The sequence below is a fragment of the Seriola dumerili genome, unplaced genomic scaffold (genome assembly GCF_002260705.1).
Source record: "Seriola dumerili isolate Sdu_G_001 unplaced genomic scaffold, Sdu_1.0 BDQW01000097.1, whole genome shotgun sequence".
Classification (NCBI taxonomy): domain Eukaryota; kingdom Metazoa; phylum Chordata; class Actinopteri; order Carangiformes; family Carangidae; genus Seriola; species Seriola dumerili.
This window is the reverse complement of record NW_019174352.1, coordinates 393,210-409,793: the sequence shown is the minus strand read 5'-3', so window position 1 is coordinate 409,793 and position 16,584 is coordinate 393,210. Positions and strand designations below refer to the sequence as shown.

The window sequence follows — 16,584 nt, the reverse complement described above, 5'->3', positions numbered from 1 at the left end:
CCAGTTCCATCAAAGCATTTGTGCCTATGGAGAGCACAGCGAAGGGTACAATTCTTCCAAACACCCATGGCCCAGGACAGCACACAGAGTTCCAGAGGATCTACTATGGTTTCTTTGAGGCAAAGGGATCGACTGATATCTGTACGTACAGCAGCCCTTGATGCCTTCGTGGTGAAGCAGATGAGCCACTGGGAAAGGTAGCACTAAGTTATACTGATCCATCTTGATTTTGATATGCAAGTTTGAGTAAAACCTCATGGTTCATAACTAATTTAAAACTTTTCTTTCTTACAGGGTGTGCAGTCTGAACTGTGGCAGAGCATTGAGAATATTCTACAGCCAACTTATTTCCATTAAAAGTGTCCCAAGTCTGTCCATGTGCTTTGATTCTTTGGATTGCCGGGGTGTTTGAAGGAATAGATCGACACTTTGGGAAATATATTAATAGCTTTTTGTAAGAGTTAGATGAGAGGATCAATGCCACTTTGAAACAGCTAGCCTGGCTCTGTTCAAAGGTTTTTAGAAAAAAAAAATCCATCTACCAGCACCTCTGCTGTTCATTGATTAACTTTGTCCAATCTATACAAGATTGTCTAAGAAGAACAACAAGCTGGGGTTTTACAGGGGATTATGTGTGAAGAAGTCATTGTGTATGGCTCCAGCATGTAACCCCCAGTAAAACCAATCATTTCAGATTTAACAAACTAGATGCAATGTGATGTTGAGCTTTATTTTGAACTTTGGACAAAGCCAGGTAAGCTTTGTACCCCTTGTATGACGTCTTTGTGTTAAGCTAAGCCAACGAACTAAGCCAATGTCTCCTGACTCTAGTTAGATATTTACTATAGAGACGGTGGGATCAATCTGCTCAGCAAGAAAGTGAGGAAGTGTATGTCCCCAAAAAGTCAAACTATTCTTTTACTCTATACAACCCTAAAACTTTTTTTTTTTTTTTTTTTTTTTCCCCCCCATAATGTCACAAACGGTATTTCAAGCTTCAATCATGTCTTGGCAAAATCCTTTCCAAATATTTTTGATCTTTATCAGCAAGGAACATTTATTTGGGTTACACCATCTTATTGTCAAACCTGTCATAACTTGCTTGTGATGCACATGGGATTAAAGTGTACAGCATTACTTGGTAGGAACTTGTAGATAGCAGAGGTGCATGTTCAAAAGAATCGGTGATCAAAGGAATTCCAGCTGATGGAGGCAGTCTCATGGGAGAGGTGTGATCACTTCAAAGGTTTCAGCTACATGTTGGTTGGATCGTTGCCATTACATGTTTGCTGAAGTTGCCTCATGCAATGTCTGTACATAAACAAGTGTGGCTGCAATCTTTCTTTTTGATGGATATTGACATGAACCTGGTGTAGCATTACTCCACAGCTGCTCAGACACTCCTCAGCCTGAGCACCAAATTGGTCACTTGGTTCATCAAAGAACAGCTCATTATTTTTCTGATTTTGGTATCATACCCCAACGACAAAACAGCTGGTTTGACCGGTGTTAATTAGTATCTCAGAGGTGCTCAGTGGAGGGCTGTGCTATGTATGAGTAAATATATTTCAGCAAAAGGCAAAAAATTCCAACTCAATGGCCAAAAGGCATCTTCTTTGTCAGCTCAACCATTTAACTCATAGCTGGAATTCACCAGTACGTCAAAAAGCAATTTTACCATTTCAAGGTTAAAAAAAAAATGCCCATACTGTAGGATCTTTGTGGGTTTTGTTATAATGCAACCTGTGATATTGAAAATAAAAAGAAAAGTTTGTGTGATGAATGTACCTGGGACAACAGACCTACATCAGCCAAAGTAATAAATCCAAGGACAAATCTCTTTACACTGTGTTCTACCTTCACTAGAAAATAGTTTTTGGAAAACATTTATTGTGCTAGGGTGGTGGCAGCAGTGTTGTGGGAAATAGCATTCTTAAAACTCAGCAACTAAAAGAAACATAACTAGGGGAAGGACTTTGTACTTATGTGAATTAACCCTTTTTTGAAGGTCTATTGTATCACATGAAATTGCAACTTGAAGCTCCTAGAAAACTAACATCTTGGAAATCAGCTGTAACCTCCTGCTGCACTTGTGGGTGTTCAGTGAACCCAGTTTTACATTTTCAGAACACATAAAAGAAGAGTGAATTAACTATTCAATCAAAGTTGAGTCAACTCTCAGCAGGGGAACTTACGTTTTTACTGTGAACAATCTTAAAATGAGCCAAAGTAAAAGTGGTACTTCATCAGTTCTCCTCTCTCCAGTGCCATCAATTACAGTGAAACAGTTTCTCTTTCTTCACTAATTTGTGCCTTTATACCAGCGTTGCATGCTGGTTTGTGACTGTACAGTGACTGTGGTGTCACTGCCTGCAGATTTACACTCAAATCAAACGGTAAAACAGCTGGCGTCCTCTCTCATCTCATTAGGTGATCTGAGATCTGTTTTTGAACTGAAAACCAGCAGAATCCTCCGCCCTGAAGAGGTGTTGTTGAACTGTAGCTGACACCTATTGTGCTTTGATTCACTGTTGGAAAACCCCCTTCTGTTGACTTTCATCTAGTTAAAAGCTGTTTCATTTGTTTTTGTGGGGGAAATAAATCAATTCAAATCAAATTATTCCTTTTGAAAACCACCTGTATTGCTCATTGTTTTCCAGGGTTGAACAATAAGTCATGTATGCATTTCAAAATAGTTTCAAATAGTTACACTCCAAACTCCAAACTTGATCACAAGTAGGAAGTAAAGCCCTATTTGATTGTGTTGTAACCTGCTCAAAGGTAACATTTGGTCAAGTACAGGTCTTATATAAAGTTCAGGAACTGGCTGAGCTTAGCATGAGAGAGTTTCCACAGTGTTCAGGCTGGTTGGCCCTGGCCCTTAAGAGACTCCTGGGGCCAAACAGAGAGAGTGCTGCTCACGTTCCTGAGTGTGAAGGACTCACCAGCCTGAGCCACAGTTCAACTTGATCCTGTCTTTGTTTTTATCCTCTCGACGGGGCCTTGAAGGAGCCCTGGGAGGGAGGTTCATTAAGAGCACTGCTGTCCTTCAGCCTCGAGCCCCAGAGATGAGCCTTGGTGGGGAAGCCAACCCTCCACATACCTTAAATACCTGATTCAAGGCCATTTATTCTAGTTGTGAAGGTTGTTTTGCACGGAATGTGTAAATTGATCGCATATCAACACCATGGATGGGAAACCATCATTTTTTGGTATTCACTGTTCAACGTGTCTGTGCTGTTTACAGCAATAAACCTCGTAATATGTTCTCATCTGTTGGTTTTAGTATACCTGTAGGTAAAACTTTTCATCATGCATTAACTAACTGAGAGAGTAATAGTGACCTTGGCCTCTCCCTGCACACACTGATATGTACATACTCTGAGAGTTGGAGTGTGTGTGTGTCTGTGTGTGTCTCTGTGTGTGTGTGTGTGTGTGTGTGTGTGTGTGTGTGTGTGTGTGTGTGTGTGTGTGTGTGTGTATGGGTGTTCGGATATGTGCACACCCTTACCCGGAAGCTGTAGCTTTGTCTCCAGTGCTGTAATGAAATACACTGTGGTGTACGTTTGTGTCTGTGTGTTGGTTAAGCATTGTTGTAAATGACCGTGTAAACAAAAGTCTTGCACAATGAAGCAGCTTGTGTTGCTTCAAGCAAAGTGTGAGCTGTCATTAGGTAAACCTGAAAGGATACAGCAGTGATCTTAGATTTACAAAAAACATGATACTACAAAATAATCACAGAGAAAGGCTATGGTAAAAAACAAAACCTAAAGGTTACATGTGAACAGCTGTTAAAGGACAGCCATGTTTGAGGCCTGGAAATGTTTCTCGTCAAAGCAGCAAGTTTTCAAGCTACTTGAAATCCTTTTATATAAACTCAAGCCTAAGGGCCCATACACAGCTGCAGAGCTAATAGACCACTTTAATCAATTCACGATGTCTGGAAACTGGAGCAGCAGTTCAAAGTCATGAGCCAACACCTTTCAGTAGAAATTTTGTCTTTCATTGTAATTAAGGATACAATGTAACTGTGCTGTTCAACTGCAGCCAGGCCAGTGAGGCTGGTCAGAGTTTGTGAACATGCAAACTTTCATTTTTGATGTTAAATATCTCATTTTATCATTTTCTATTGTCTAATCTTACTTTATATTACACAAACTTTAAAGTTTTGTAATTAATCGTGAATATTTTTTTCCAGAATTATGGCAGCTTTACACTACCTCAAGAAAGCCCTTAAAAATGTATGAAAGAAGAAATGCAGTATAAAGATTTAATAGAATTTAAGAGGCTGTGCCCTTGTGCTGCCTCAGTCAAGGTAATCTAACAGGTCAATCTGTGTGTGTAATGATGCTGTTAAAACCTACATCCTTACTTAAACCCTCTCCAGAGATTAATCATTAATAATAGTGATTATACAACCAGAAACAAAATGCACCTTCATGCAAACTAATCCAAGCTCAACAGAATTTAACAACACCCAAGACAAACACCAGGTCTGAAAATAACAAAACAAATTTTAATAACTATTTGTGGTAATTCTGCAGGACTTGAGCCTTTGGTGCAATGAGAGTGCTGAATCTTCAGAAGGACATTTTCTAAATGATTCTTCACTCTGTGGAACAGTGTAACTCGTGGCCCAGCACAATGATTTTTTTTTTGGTCGACCCTACAATGTGAAATTGTCCATGACAGGCTTAATAATTCGTGTAATAAGTCTTGTTTTACTGATCACTGAACCAGCCTTCGTACATGGCCTTGGGCTCTTCCTGCTTGGCTGAGGTCAAATATAAAACCAACCCTCACAATTCACCTGAAACTATAGAATGACTCCGTCACCTTGATGCTCAAAGTGACTGACTTACAAAAACTGCACCAATCAGCTCACTTTTTGACGATCTTTGTGGTAAAAATCTTCTTAATATACAGTAGAGACCATTCTGCCATTCTGAATGGACCTGCCAGTTGCAGGCAACAGTGTTCATCTGGCTGCAAACAGACCTGCAGTTCCTCAGTTGGCAGGAAATGGGAAGGCAACGCTTGGAGCGTTCAATGAGTCTGGTTACGGCGATGCGAGCAGTGTAGCATCCTGTGGATCTGATGCTCTGACTGGCTATGAGACTCTGGACTCCCCGCCACATTACGACTTCTACGCCAACACAGAGGTATGGGGCCGCCGGAGACGCTTCAGACCATCTCTGTACCAGCTGTACGCCAACCCTGAGGTGAGGATTCTCTGCTGTTTGTCAACTGTTCAGATTACCTCAATTACAATAAGAGTAGCAGAAATTAACATTTGTTGAACAAAAAGGTGCTTTTTTGTCCCTAATTTCCACTGAATATGTTTTAAATGGTCTGAAACTAATCTCATGATACATCAGTTAGATTCAGGTCACGATCTATCTCTCCATGACTGGACAATAGTTGTTTCATTTAGTCCAAAAATTCTGTCACAACCTGCAACTAGAAATTATTTTGTTTTTCTGTATTACAACTAGAAGTAGAAGTTTATTAGAAGTTGATTTAACTGTTTTTATTAACTTTGATTACTAACAATTGTAACAGGCAGAAGTACCATTAAAAAAACAAAGTTCAATAATTAGGAACATTTGAGCTCATTTCACAAGTAAAGTTTTTAGATGTGCATCACAAAAAAGAAATTCCTAAAAGAAAATTTTTGAAAAACCTAGCAAATATCATTGTTACCAAATTTGTGATTTTGAATTTTGGGCTTTTTAAATAAAATTGATCGACCTTGACTTGACTAGGATGACTCCAGACCTCCCATGTACGAGGAGACAACAGGTGAACAGATGGAAGGAGGAGACAGCTCTGAGGAAGACGAGGATGAGCAAAAGGAGCCGCCGCCTGAGCCTACCCGCTTCGGCTGGGTACAGGGAGTCTTGGTACGTACGGTTAGACCCCTGTGAGTTTTGTTGTTGAGTGAGTGAGTTATGTTTTTGTTGAACGAATGCTGACTGGGTTCAATCAGGTCTGATGTATTTGGTAAATTCACTCGGTAACTGTCTGTCTGTCACATAGATCCGTTGCATGTTAAATATCTGGGGGGTGATCTTGTACCTGAGGCTGCCTTGGATTACTGCTCAAGCTGGTATAGGTACGTCTAATAAAAAGATTAAATTAATTTATTCTGTGCAAGCTGCTGTCTGGCTCATAGTCACCTTCTCTCTTTCTATTTATGTCTCCACTTCAGGTCTGACCTGGGTGATTATCCTTCTATCCTCTTTGATAACTGGGATCACTGGCCTCTCTACTTCAGCCATTGCTACCAACGGCAAAGTCAAAGGAGGTCTGTTCACCCGGTAACACCCGGTTGTTATAGACATTTGTTATATAGTAGTAGTTGAAAACTGTTGTGGAACCACGGTAAACAAATGACATCAACGTGTCGTATTTGTATTCTGCCTCAACCACCTTCAGTTCTTTATCTGTTTGCTTTTCTCCTACGTATTGTGCTCACATATACACTATTTTGATACAGCTAAATTTCCAATGAAGCCTTTCTCATTCACACGTTTGAAATAGTGGCCAGTCTGTTGCAGGAGCAGTAGCCTGGCTGTTAACACCAGAAGTACGACTCCCTTCCCCTCTCGCCTTCAGGGGGGACCTACTTCCTGATCAGTCGTAGCCTGGGTCCAGAGCTGGGTGGATCCATCGGTCTGATCTTTGCCTTTGCCAATGCTGTAGCTGTGGCCATGCACACCGTGGGCTTTGCTGAGACTGTTACAGACCTCATGCGAGTGAGTATGATGCTGTTTGTTAATTTCTTTGGACCACTTTTTTTTACATGATACCACCTTAGTGTAATAGTATGCTTATCTATTCTCTTCCATCCCTCCTGAAATTTATCTGAAATTCCTTCTTCAGGAAAACGGAGCTGTCATGGTGGACCGCACCAATGACATTCGCATCATCGGCGTCATCACTGTCACATGTCTACTAGGCATCTCGATGGCTGGCATGGCATGGGAATCCAAGGTTAGCTCAACCAAACATATGAGACCATAGTAAACTCTCTTGGTGGTTAATAAATAAGAAGGAACTCCAGCTGTGTGGGAGAGTGAATAGCCCTGTAATGGGCTCGGCTATTGGTTTGTGTCAGTTAGTTCCTAACGCCAACAGAGGTAATAGATTAGCTACCTTGTAAAGCCTGAGGGTCCTCATTATGGGCTACAACTTAAAGTACAACTACATGAATAGCACCACCCACCACATACTTATACTATAGCTCTATGTGCAGAGGCTACTCATTTCGCCCGATCATGGGTTGTCTTTGTTAGTTAACTTCTTGGAAGCTACACTAAAATTCTCCTTACACCACCTGCCATGCTAATGAATTACAGAGAGACAGACACTTTATTGTATTTTCATGTTCTAACTAATTCTTACATGTGAATGTCTGCATCCATATACTTACTGTATATTCTGCCTTCCACAGGCGCAGATTCTGTTCTTCCTGGTCATCATGGTGTCATTTGCCAGTTACTTTGTTGGAACGATCATTCCTGCTTCACCGCAGAAACAAGCCAAAGGTTTTTTTAGCTACAAAGGTGACTATTGAGTATCATGCCAGAGATTATTGAATACCCTTGTTTCATAAGCTATTGTGCGTGTGGTAGTTTTTACACAAATCAAGGATCATCAATCTTCTTAACAAATGATTGAAATAAACGATTTTGATAGGACGATGAGCTCTCCAGTTAATTGACTATTTCACCTTCAACAGCGGATATCTTTGCTGCCAATTTTGTTCCCAACTGGCGGGGGGCAGAGGGCAGCTTCTTTGGCATGTTCTCCATTTTTTTCCCCTCAGCCACGGGCATCCTGGCAGGGGCTAACATCTCTGGAGATCTGAAGGTATGTCAGTTTGTTTCTCTCTCTCTCTCTCTCTCTGTCTCTCTCTATATATATATATAAATATATATATATATATATATATGTGGGAATTTATTAGTCAGTTTAAAGCTTCTATGTTGATGTCTTGTATCCTCTCCTTCCCAGAATCCAACAGTGGCCATCCCTCGAGGAACACTGATGGCTATATTCTGGACCACTATGTCCTACCTCCTCATCGCTGCTACCATTGGTACTGTATGACCATGCCACCTAGCATAACTGTATTCAGACTGCCTTCCACCCATACAGTGAGCTGCTCTTCAGTGGCTACCTCTGCGTACATTTTTCATAATGCACGGTCTCTTACAGTTCACAGTTTATCATTTTAAGCCCTTAATAACTTAACTATAATATTCCCATATCTTTCTGCAGACTTGGAATATATGTGGTACAGTTTAGTATCTTACAGTCAGCTTTAAATACTGTAACACTTCTAGCATTTCATTTCTAATATCACTTATTATTAATGTAGTAACTTATGTACATGCTTGTGTCCATGCGTGTTTCCTCCCAGGATCCTGTGTGGTACGGGATGCGTCTGGCATGTTAAATGACACCATGTCTTCCTCCGCATCCAGCGAGGATTGCGTTGGTTTAGCTTGTCAACACGGATGGGACTTCAGCAATTGTATCAAGAATAGCACATGCACCTACGGCATCAGTAACTACTATCAGGTCAACACAGACACACACACACACTCAAGACACAAGAATGAGCTGGACCTTTTTTATTCAATCAAAAGCCTTGCTAGACGTTGTTTTTCTGCCTGATTCACAAGGTTATGCTGCACAGGGGAAGACAACATGTTACATGAATTCAGAGTAATGCTCTTGAAGCCCTGAAAAATCCAAACAGATTCCTCTTGTTGCCACTCGAGGGCACCAAAGCATGTCACTGCCTGAGTCTGCTGTCAGTTCAAAAAGCTGTATGTGATTGCTCTGTCATTGCCAGAAGCAAAAAACACACAAGTAAAACAGTGACAGCCACAAGCCAACACTGATGTGTTCTGCACAAATAACTCACTCCCACTCACTGTGTACAAATCACTTACATTAACAGTAGGTCACCTTGTACACAAACAAACATACAAGCAGTTCCTCCCCTGGTGGAAGAGATTAGCTTAATAGGTAAACAGCACATTTCTGTTTCTAGTCGATGAGCATGGTGTCGGCCTTCGCCCCTCTCATCACTGCTGGTATCTTTGGAGCGACTCTTTCCTCTGCGTTGGCCTGCCTGGTGTCTGCTCCCAAAGTCTTCCAGGTACACACACACACACACACACACACACACACACACACACACAAACGCGCTATATTGTGTTAATAAATTATTTACATATTTATTCATATATTTCAGTGAAACTTTGTCCATCTCCCTGTGCCTGTGTCTTAAAATAGGTTTTTCTTATTTTCGCTGCTGTGACTAAGAATTTTTTTTTTTTTTGTCTACCCCTTTTTTTTCTGGTAGTGTCTGTGCAAGGACAAACTCTACCCTCTCATTGGCGTCTTTGGCAAAGGTTACGGCAAAAATGATGAACCGCTCAGAGGCTACCTGTTGACATACATCATCGCAGCCTGCTTCATTCTCATTGGTGAGGCTCTGGAGAGAATCTCTGAACCTTAAAATGTAGACCATTAATACTGTCAGAAATTAGGTTTTTGACTTTAGACTTTGACTTTTTAACTAATGGGAATCATGGTTCTCTTAAATTCTCTCTCTTCTGCCTTCTGTCTTTCCACCAGCTGAGTTGAACACCATCGCCCCCATCATCTCCAACTTCTTTTTGGCCTCCTACTCTCTCATCAACTTCAGCTGCTTCCACGCCTCGATCACCAACTCGCCAGGTAGAAAGCTCCAAGAAGACGTTTGGACAGATAGATGGATAAACATGAATGCAATAAGAATCAATGAAAACAGTTCCCGGTAGAGGTGTGTGTGTGTTTGTGTGTGTGTAGGTTGGCGTCCGTCCTTCAGGTTCTACAGTAAGTGGCTGTCGTTGCTGGGTGCCGTGTGTTGTGTGGTGATCATGTTCCTGCTGAACTGGTGGGCGGCCCTCATTGCCTTTGGCATTGTCATCTTCCTTTTGGGATATTCGCTCTACAAGAAGCCCGGTAAACTCACACCCACTCACACGAGTGTCACACAACAAAGAGCTGCCCGGCTTCACTGCATCCTTTTAACTCTGCTGCTCTGCTCTGTGTTCAGCTGTGAACTGGGGCTCGTCGGTGCAGGCGGGCTCCTACAACATCGCTCTGAACCAGTGCGTAGGCCTCAACCATGTGGAGGACCACGTCAAGAACTACAGGTTGGCGAGGACGTTTACTTTACAGTGTATTTACTGATCAATCCAGGTTGCATCTAGGGCATTAAGGATTCACAAATCTACTTCAGTTTACGTATCCTCAGATACCTTAAACCTGTCTTACGCTCTTCTTTCAGACCGCAGTGTTTGGTGCTGACTGGTCCTCCCAGCAGTCGTCCAGCTCTGGTGGATCTGGTCAACTGTTTCACCAAGAGTCTCAGTCTCATGATGTGTGGCAACGTGGTCGCTGTGAGTACAGCTCAACATTACTGTCACATCTCTCAGTATTGCCTGGATAATCTTATTTATGTATATATTTTTAAAATATTAATATTTCTGGTTCCAGCTGTGAGAGCAAGTAAAGCATTTCTTATGTGGCTTTGTATTTCAGGCTGATTCCTCCCCAGCAGCCGTGGACAAAACAAGCAGTGACAGGCATGTTAGCTGGTTGAACCAGCGGAAGGTCAAGTCATTCTACAGAGGAGTGGTGGCTACAGAGCTACGATCAGGAGTTAACATGCTGCTACAGGTGAGAATTACACCTCGTCTATTCTATTCCAATGAACTGTCTCCATCAACTGAACCTTTTCTGTCGCACAAAGCTTCAGAGTGAACCCAAGCTTTTCAGTCTGAATGTCTCATCTTATATGAAATCCACTGCTCCTGATCTGAAGCCGTTGCATCAATGACTTCAAGTTCAAGTAATTAGACTGATAAAACCAGAGGTAACACGGCCAGTAGGTAACCAGCTGGGTGAGATCAGTTATCCAGGATTACTCATGTGATGTTGAGTGATTCCAGAAGTTGACCGCTCCTCTTCTCATGCTGCTGTCCGTCCAACAGGGGGCGGGTTTGGGTCGTATCAAGCCGAATGTTCTGCTGATGGGTTTCAAGAAAGACTGGCGCAGTGACACACCTCAGGCTGCACATGACTATATAGGAATACTGCAGTGAGTACAGTGGGAATTAATACTTCATATTGTGTGTGTATACTTTTGAACTATTAATTTGAGCACTTATAGTCATGTTTTTTTCAATAAAACTGTTCATGTCCCAATTTAAGCATTAAAAACCATGACAATATGAAACTTGATCATAGAAAACGCCACCCCAGCCAGCACAAAGAGTGTGTGTGTGTGTGTGTGTGTGTGTGTGTGTGTGTGTGTGTGTGTGTGTGTGTGTGTGTGTGTGTGTGTGTGTGTGTGTGTGTGTGTGTGTGTGTGTTCATGTACCTGTATATTCATGTATATGTGTGTTTCAGTGATGCATTCGACCTACACTACGGTGTGTGCGTGTTGAGAATGAGGGAGGGACTGGATGCCTCTCGTCCATCTCAATCACACGGTGAGGGCCTTAATTCACACTAGAACAGCGCACAGTGAGAGTAAAATAATTCACTAAACTCTTGACAGCCACTGCAGCTGCAATATCTGTCAGTTTGTTCGGAGTTACCATGGTGGGAAGTGCAGTCCACATTCATTCACTATCGTCAAAATGATTGACTTCAAGTAAATCCATGTACACAGCAAATTCTTCTTTTATTTCAGTCAATCCCAGCTTTGATGGAGGACAAGAGAGTATAAATACCATCTCTGCCCTTTCCCGCATTCAAACAAGCACTACGTGTATGTATATACATTATCATATCATTAGGATTCATTTGTTTTACATATAATGGCAACTTTAACTTTGAATATTGAAACTAGGCTACAGTTTGATGCCATTAAATGTTCTCTGTGTATACAAAATTGTTTGCAGCTTCTATCTCCATTGATCCAGAGTCTCAGCCCAGCACAGTGTTTCAGAAAAAACAAGGGAAGAAGACCATTGACATATACTGGCTGTCTGATGATGGAGGTCTGATTATCTCTCCATCTGTCTATCACCTCCGTCTTGTCTTCTGTCAAGAATAATATCATACGTTTCCTCATGTGTGTGTGCATGCTCCACCAGGCCTGACGCTGCTGCTGCCCTACCTGCTGACTCGCAGGAAGCGCTGGGCCGGGTGTAAGGTCCGAGTGTTTGTGGGCGGAGACACAGACAAGAAGGAGGAGCAGAAAGAGGAGTAAGCGCTTGGATTACTTCTCAATAATTCATTTTTCTACAGTGTTTTTACACATTTGCTGGAGAACTGAGATACCCAGTAAAAGGAATGCAGTTGTTAGTAATTAATGTTATCAACTTCCCTTTTGCTTTTCTTGCTATGACAAGTCAAGTTCTTATCCATTTTCAGGGTATTGGCACTCATCAAGAAGTTCCGTCTTGGTTTCCATGAAGTTGAAGTGCTTCCAGACATCTACCAAAAACCTCAGCCTGGGAAGTAAGGCTGCCAAAGCTTGTATAGGAGAATGAAGCTTTTATTATGTGATCTTGAGACCCATCATGAAAAGGTTCCCTGCATCAGATCTAGATTTAAAACCTCCAGTTACTATATATATATATATATATAATATGCAAGAGGAAGGTTGGCTTAATAGAGGCCATGCACGCAATATGTGCTTTGATTTGATGATAAACAAAATGGCACTTGGAGTCCTCCTGAGATGCTGACTAATCCTCTAAGTCACTGTTAGACCCAAAGACTTCTACTATAACTACAGATGATCTCATGAAGCCTTGTAAATGTTGCTTTGACATTTTTAAATCAAGCTTCCATGTCTGTCTCGCCAGTGTTCATCAGTTTGAGAACATGGTGAGTCGCTTCAGGCTGGACACAAACCCCAAGCAGGACTCTGATTCTGGGCCACCAAGACAACAGGAGGAGCCCTGGATGATCACTGACCAGGATTTAGAGAGGAACAAGGCTAAGGTCTGACACACACACACACACACACACGAGTTACCAGAATTACACACATTTGGAAAGACCACATACAGAAATCATTAATCAGAAACTTCTTTTTTCTCTTTTTAATGGAACCTCTGTGGAATCCAGTCTCTCCGTCAGATCCGTCTAAACGAGGTTCTGCAGGACTACTCCAGAGAAGCTGCTCTGATTGTTGTGTGAGTACAGTAATTCTTCTTTATAGGTCACAGGAGTGCTACTTTATTATTAGATAGTCAATGCAGAGTAAAAGGAGAGGCCAACAAATGCACCACTCCACTCTGTGTGAATGGCTCTGGTCATTTTTTAAGTACAATCAAATACAAGTACAATCACTTAACCTTTAAAAGTCATCACCTGTGGAGGTTTTGAACTCATTCTTAGCTAAGTGCAAACTTGCTGTCTCCTGGCAGCACCATGCCAGTGGGGAGGAGAGGAGTGTGTCCCAGTACTCTCTTCCTGGCGTGGCTGGACATCTTGTCACGTGACCTGAGACCCCCAGTGCTACTGGTCAGAGGAAACCAGGAAAACGTTCTTACCTTCTACTGCCAATGAAATGTCTCCATGAGTGTAACGCACATATAATGAAGCAAATTATTATCCTGACATTTTCATCTTGGCAATGCCTTGATGACTATTAATGATTATCTAATCGTGTAATTAAAACATTAAAACATGAATCCTAATATTATGCTGTTGCCCTTTAATTAAGAATCTTGATGATATACAAGTACTGGAAAAGGGAATCAGTCTTGGAAACACATACTGAATAAATACATTGAAGCAATTACTGATTGTAAAGACAATAATTTATAAAAAAGTTATTAGTAATATCGTCCAATTATGTGCACATAAAATATTTTGTGTCCTTTCCTTACATCTTATTCCACAATTAAAAAACAAATTACTTTAAGTTCAATATGATTTGTTGTTATTAATATGTTTAAAATAAAGAATGGCTTGGAGCGTTCTGGTGGCTGAACGGTTACAACACATGGCACATAATGTCCAGGGCTACAGTCTGACCAAGGACCTTGCTGCGTGTTATATCCATCCCATCTCTCTCCCTATACTTCCTGTCTATCTCTTCACTATCAACTGTTGAATAAAGGGAAAAAATGATAATGAAAGGCTTGTTATATAACAAGACAGTGGTGGTGTGTGTGTGTGGTGTGTGTGTTGTGTGTGTGTGTGAGCCACTCCACCTGTCTCAGTTCTCCCATTAATCAATAATCTGTGTGCTGATCTGAACAGTATATACTGCTATATACTGTATGTCTCTCCAGAGTTGTTGTTGTTGACCAATAATTTAAAATACAGAATAAACATGTGGTTGATTCTATTTGTTGTATCTTTTATACATGTTCATAGTGTGAAAGAACCCTGGCCTACTAAAGCGTCCTTGAGACCCTGAATTTTATCAGCACCACAGGTGTTTCTTGTGTAAGACCTTGGCCTTTAAATGCACAATCCATGATTATAAATAAGTGCTCCATCCTCAAAACATCTGGTGCAGAAAAATAACAGGCTAAATTATACATATTAAAGTCATTATAGAAGTCTATTGGGTATTTTATTCAAATGAACATGTAAACTTATCTTGAACAAACAACAACTATGAACAATTCTAAATAAAAAAAATCAGTACATCAATACATTCTCAACAACAAAAAAAAATGACTTGAGAAACAATAGAAAATGAACTCACTGAATACACTCAGGAACAAAGGTGAAATAATAGAGGAAGCAGCTGACCTGAAGGGCAACAGAATGATCTCAGAACAAAGAACATTCAAGGAACCTGTGTGAGCTGCCCAGTTAGCACACCTGTTCTCCTGCTGCTCTTCTCGGTCCAGCAGTAATGAGACCCCCCTTAAGCTTGCATTTTCCATTATACAACGTGAGCAACTGCAGAAAAATTTTACTTCATGCACAGACCCATAAGTTTTTAAAGTTTGAAATCCGTTGAGTCATCATCCAAATCATCCACATCTCAGTTTACAACCTCATGTAACATGACTGATGCAACTTAAGTGATAAAACAAATTTCTGTTCTCAGAAGAAGACAGGAGCTCCACTCTGTTACCATTTTCAGGAACAGCAAACGTCAAAAATTGAAGACAATTTACAGGTGCTAAGAGTGACATTTGAAACATATAATTTATTGCTGACATATATATGATTATGAGGATTGTGATGTTGCTATGGAGAAAGGTTTTGTAACATGTACAGCGCTTACGAAAACAATGTTCGTGCAGGTTGTGTTCGTATTTTGCTAAAACTTTCTCACAGCAGCTCTCTTGAATTCGTGTGGCTCGGTTAAACTGGCAGAACAAATATGGATGCAGGATAACTCTTCTCATCTTATTTTATTACCCACTGTCTTGCGTGGTCATCTGTATTTATCATTTGTTTTGAGGGAAACCTGTCAAATGACACCTGAGTGAGAAGCTCTTATTAATAACGATCTTCGGAAATTAATAATTAAAAATTGGCATGCGCACGGGCGACGATTTCCCGAGCCTCCACGTCTGAGCACGAGCTTACATAACCAATCAGGAGCGGCCACCGTGTGTTGGGAAACAACATTCCTCCTCACTAAAGTCCGTATGACGGCTCGCAGTCAATGAGAAAGACACATTCAGAGTCAGCTGAGTCGACCAAGTTTCTCTAGACGAGACAAAATTGCGTGCGCTTTTTTCGTCTCTGTTGACAAACTAAGCATCTTAAGCATCTTGTTATTTAAACCATTGGTAGTTGTAGCGAGGAAACAGTAACGTATCACGCGCGAGAGAAAGAGTGAAAAAATGGAAAGATTCTCAACAAAAGACGATTTACTCTTTTCATAAAAACGCCTAACCAGTCCAGGCAGGAGGATCAAGTCGTCGAAGGCATCCATCTGGACTGGACCGTAAATGACCTGAAAACACATTTGGTCGACTGTCTTCCCCCACACAACCGGTGAGTTTCATGGAGACGGATAAGTTAGCCGGCTAATGTCAGCGGAACTAGTTAGTTCGCGGTTGACGGGCAGTTGAGAGGCAGGAGAGCCAGCTAACTGAGTTAAGCAGGCTGCTGCTAGTTAACAGACTGTCAGCCAATTGTGTGCTTACACAAAACCCAAACAAGTGTGAGGGGTTTTTTGAGGGGTTGCGTGGGTCCACATGTAGGAGTATCAAAGGATAAGCTGTATTGCTAATGGATTTATTATATACAACTTCCTTCTCTCAAAACCGAAACTACTTAGAGGAAATGGTGGAGAACACTGCAGACTGGAATGGAGCCATCCAATCAGTATCTAGGTGTCTTTGGCAGTTAAGTAGTTTGTATACTGTCATATAAAAGATCCTGTGAGGCTTTGACAAACCACAGCATGTGGCAGGCGGCACAGTGCAGCTGTTTTGATAACGTTTGAAAAGAAGTTGGAATGACAGAGTGAGCTGCACGCCATTCTCATCAGAGTACAGTAAGTGGGACAAGTACCTAAAATCATAAGCAACATATGGCTGCCAAGTTTAATTCTTCCATACAGAGATAGCTGTC

General features: G+C 41.3%; 1 protein-coding gene across 1 annotated transcript; it reads left to right on the top strand.

The window, feature by feature from the left end:
- The first annotated feature begins 4,830 nt into the window (after nt 1-4,830).
- Nucleotides 4,831-13,746, top strand: slc12a3 (solute carrier family 12 member 3). Its single transcript, XM_022746196.1, has 26 exons — nt 4,831-5,222; nt 5,766-5,903; nt 6,040-6,115; nt 6,212-6,307; nt 6,619-6,758; nt 6,886-6,996; nt 7,457-7,568; nt 7,745-7,875; nt 8,020-8,104; nt 8,429-8,589; nt 9,068-9,175; nt 9,383-9,506; nt 9,658-9,759; nt 9,871-10,026; nt 10,121-10,220; nt 10,355-10,466; nt 10,609-10,746; nt 11,061-11,167; nt 11,479-11,561; nt 11,765-11,842; nt 11,976-12,074; nt 12,171-12,282; nt 12,451-12,537; nt 12,888-13,026; nt 13,153-13,220; nt 13,455-13,746. The coding sequence occupies exons 1-26, from the start codon at nt 4,950-4,952 to the stop codon at nt 13,594-13,596; spliced, it is 3,078 nt and encodes a 1,025-aa protein (XP_022601917.1). The 5' UTR covers nt 4,831-4,949; the 3' UTR covers nt 13,597-13,746.
- The last annotated feature ends 2,838 nt before the right edge of the window (nt 13,747-16,584 follow it).

Coding starts and splice junctions, on each gene's coding strand:
- slc12a3 (XM_022746196.1), top strand. CDS start 4,950: ATGGACCTGCCAGTTGCAGGCAACAGTGTTCATCTGGCTGCAAACAGA. Junction 8,105..8,428: donor CCTCATCGCTGCTACCATTG/GTACTGTATGAC, acceptor GTTTCCTCCCAG/GATCCTGTGTGGTACGGGAT. Junction 9,176..9,382: donor CTGCTCCCAAAGTCTTCCAG/GTACACACACAC, acceptor TTTTTCTGGTAG/TGTCTGTGCAAGGACAAACT.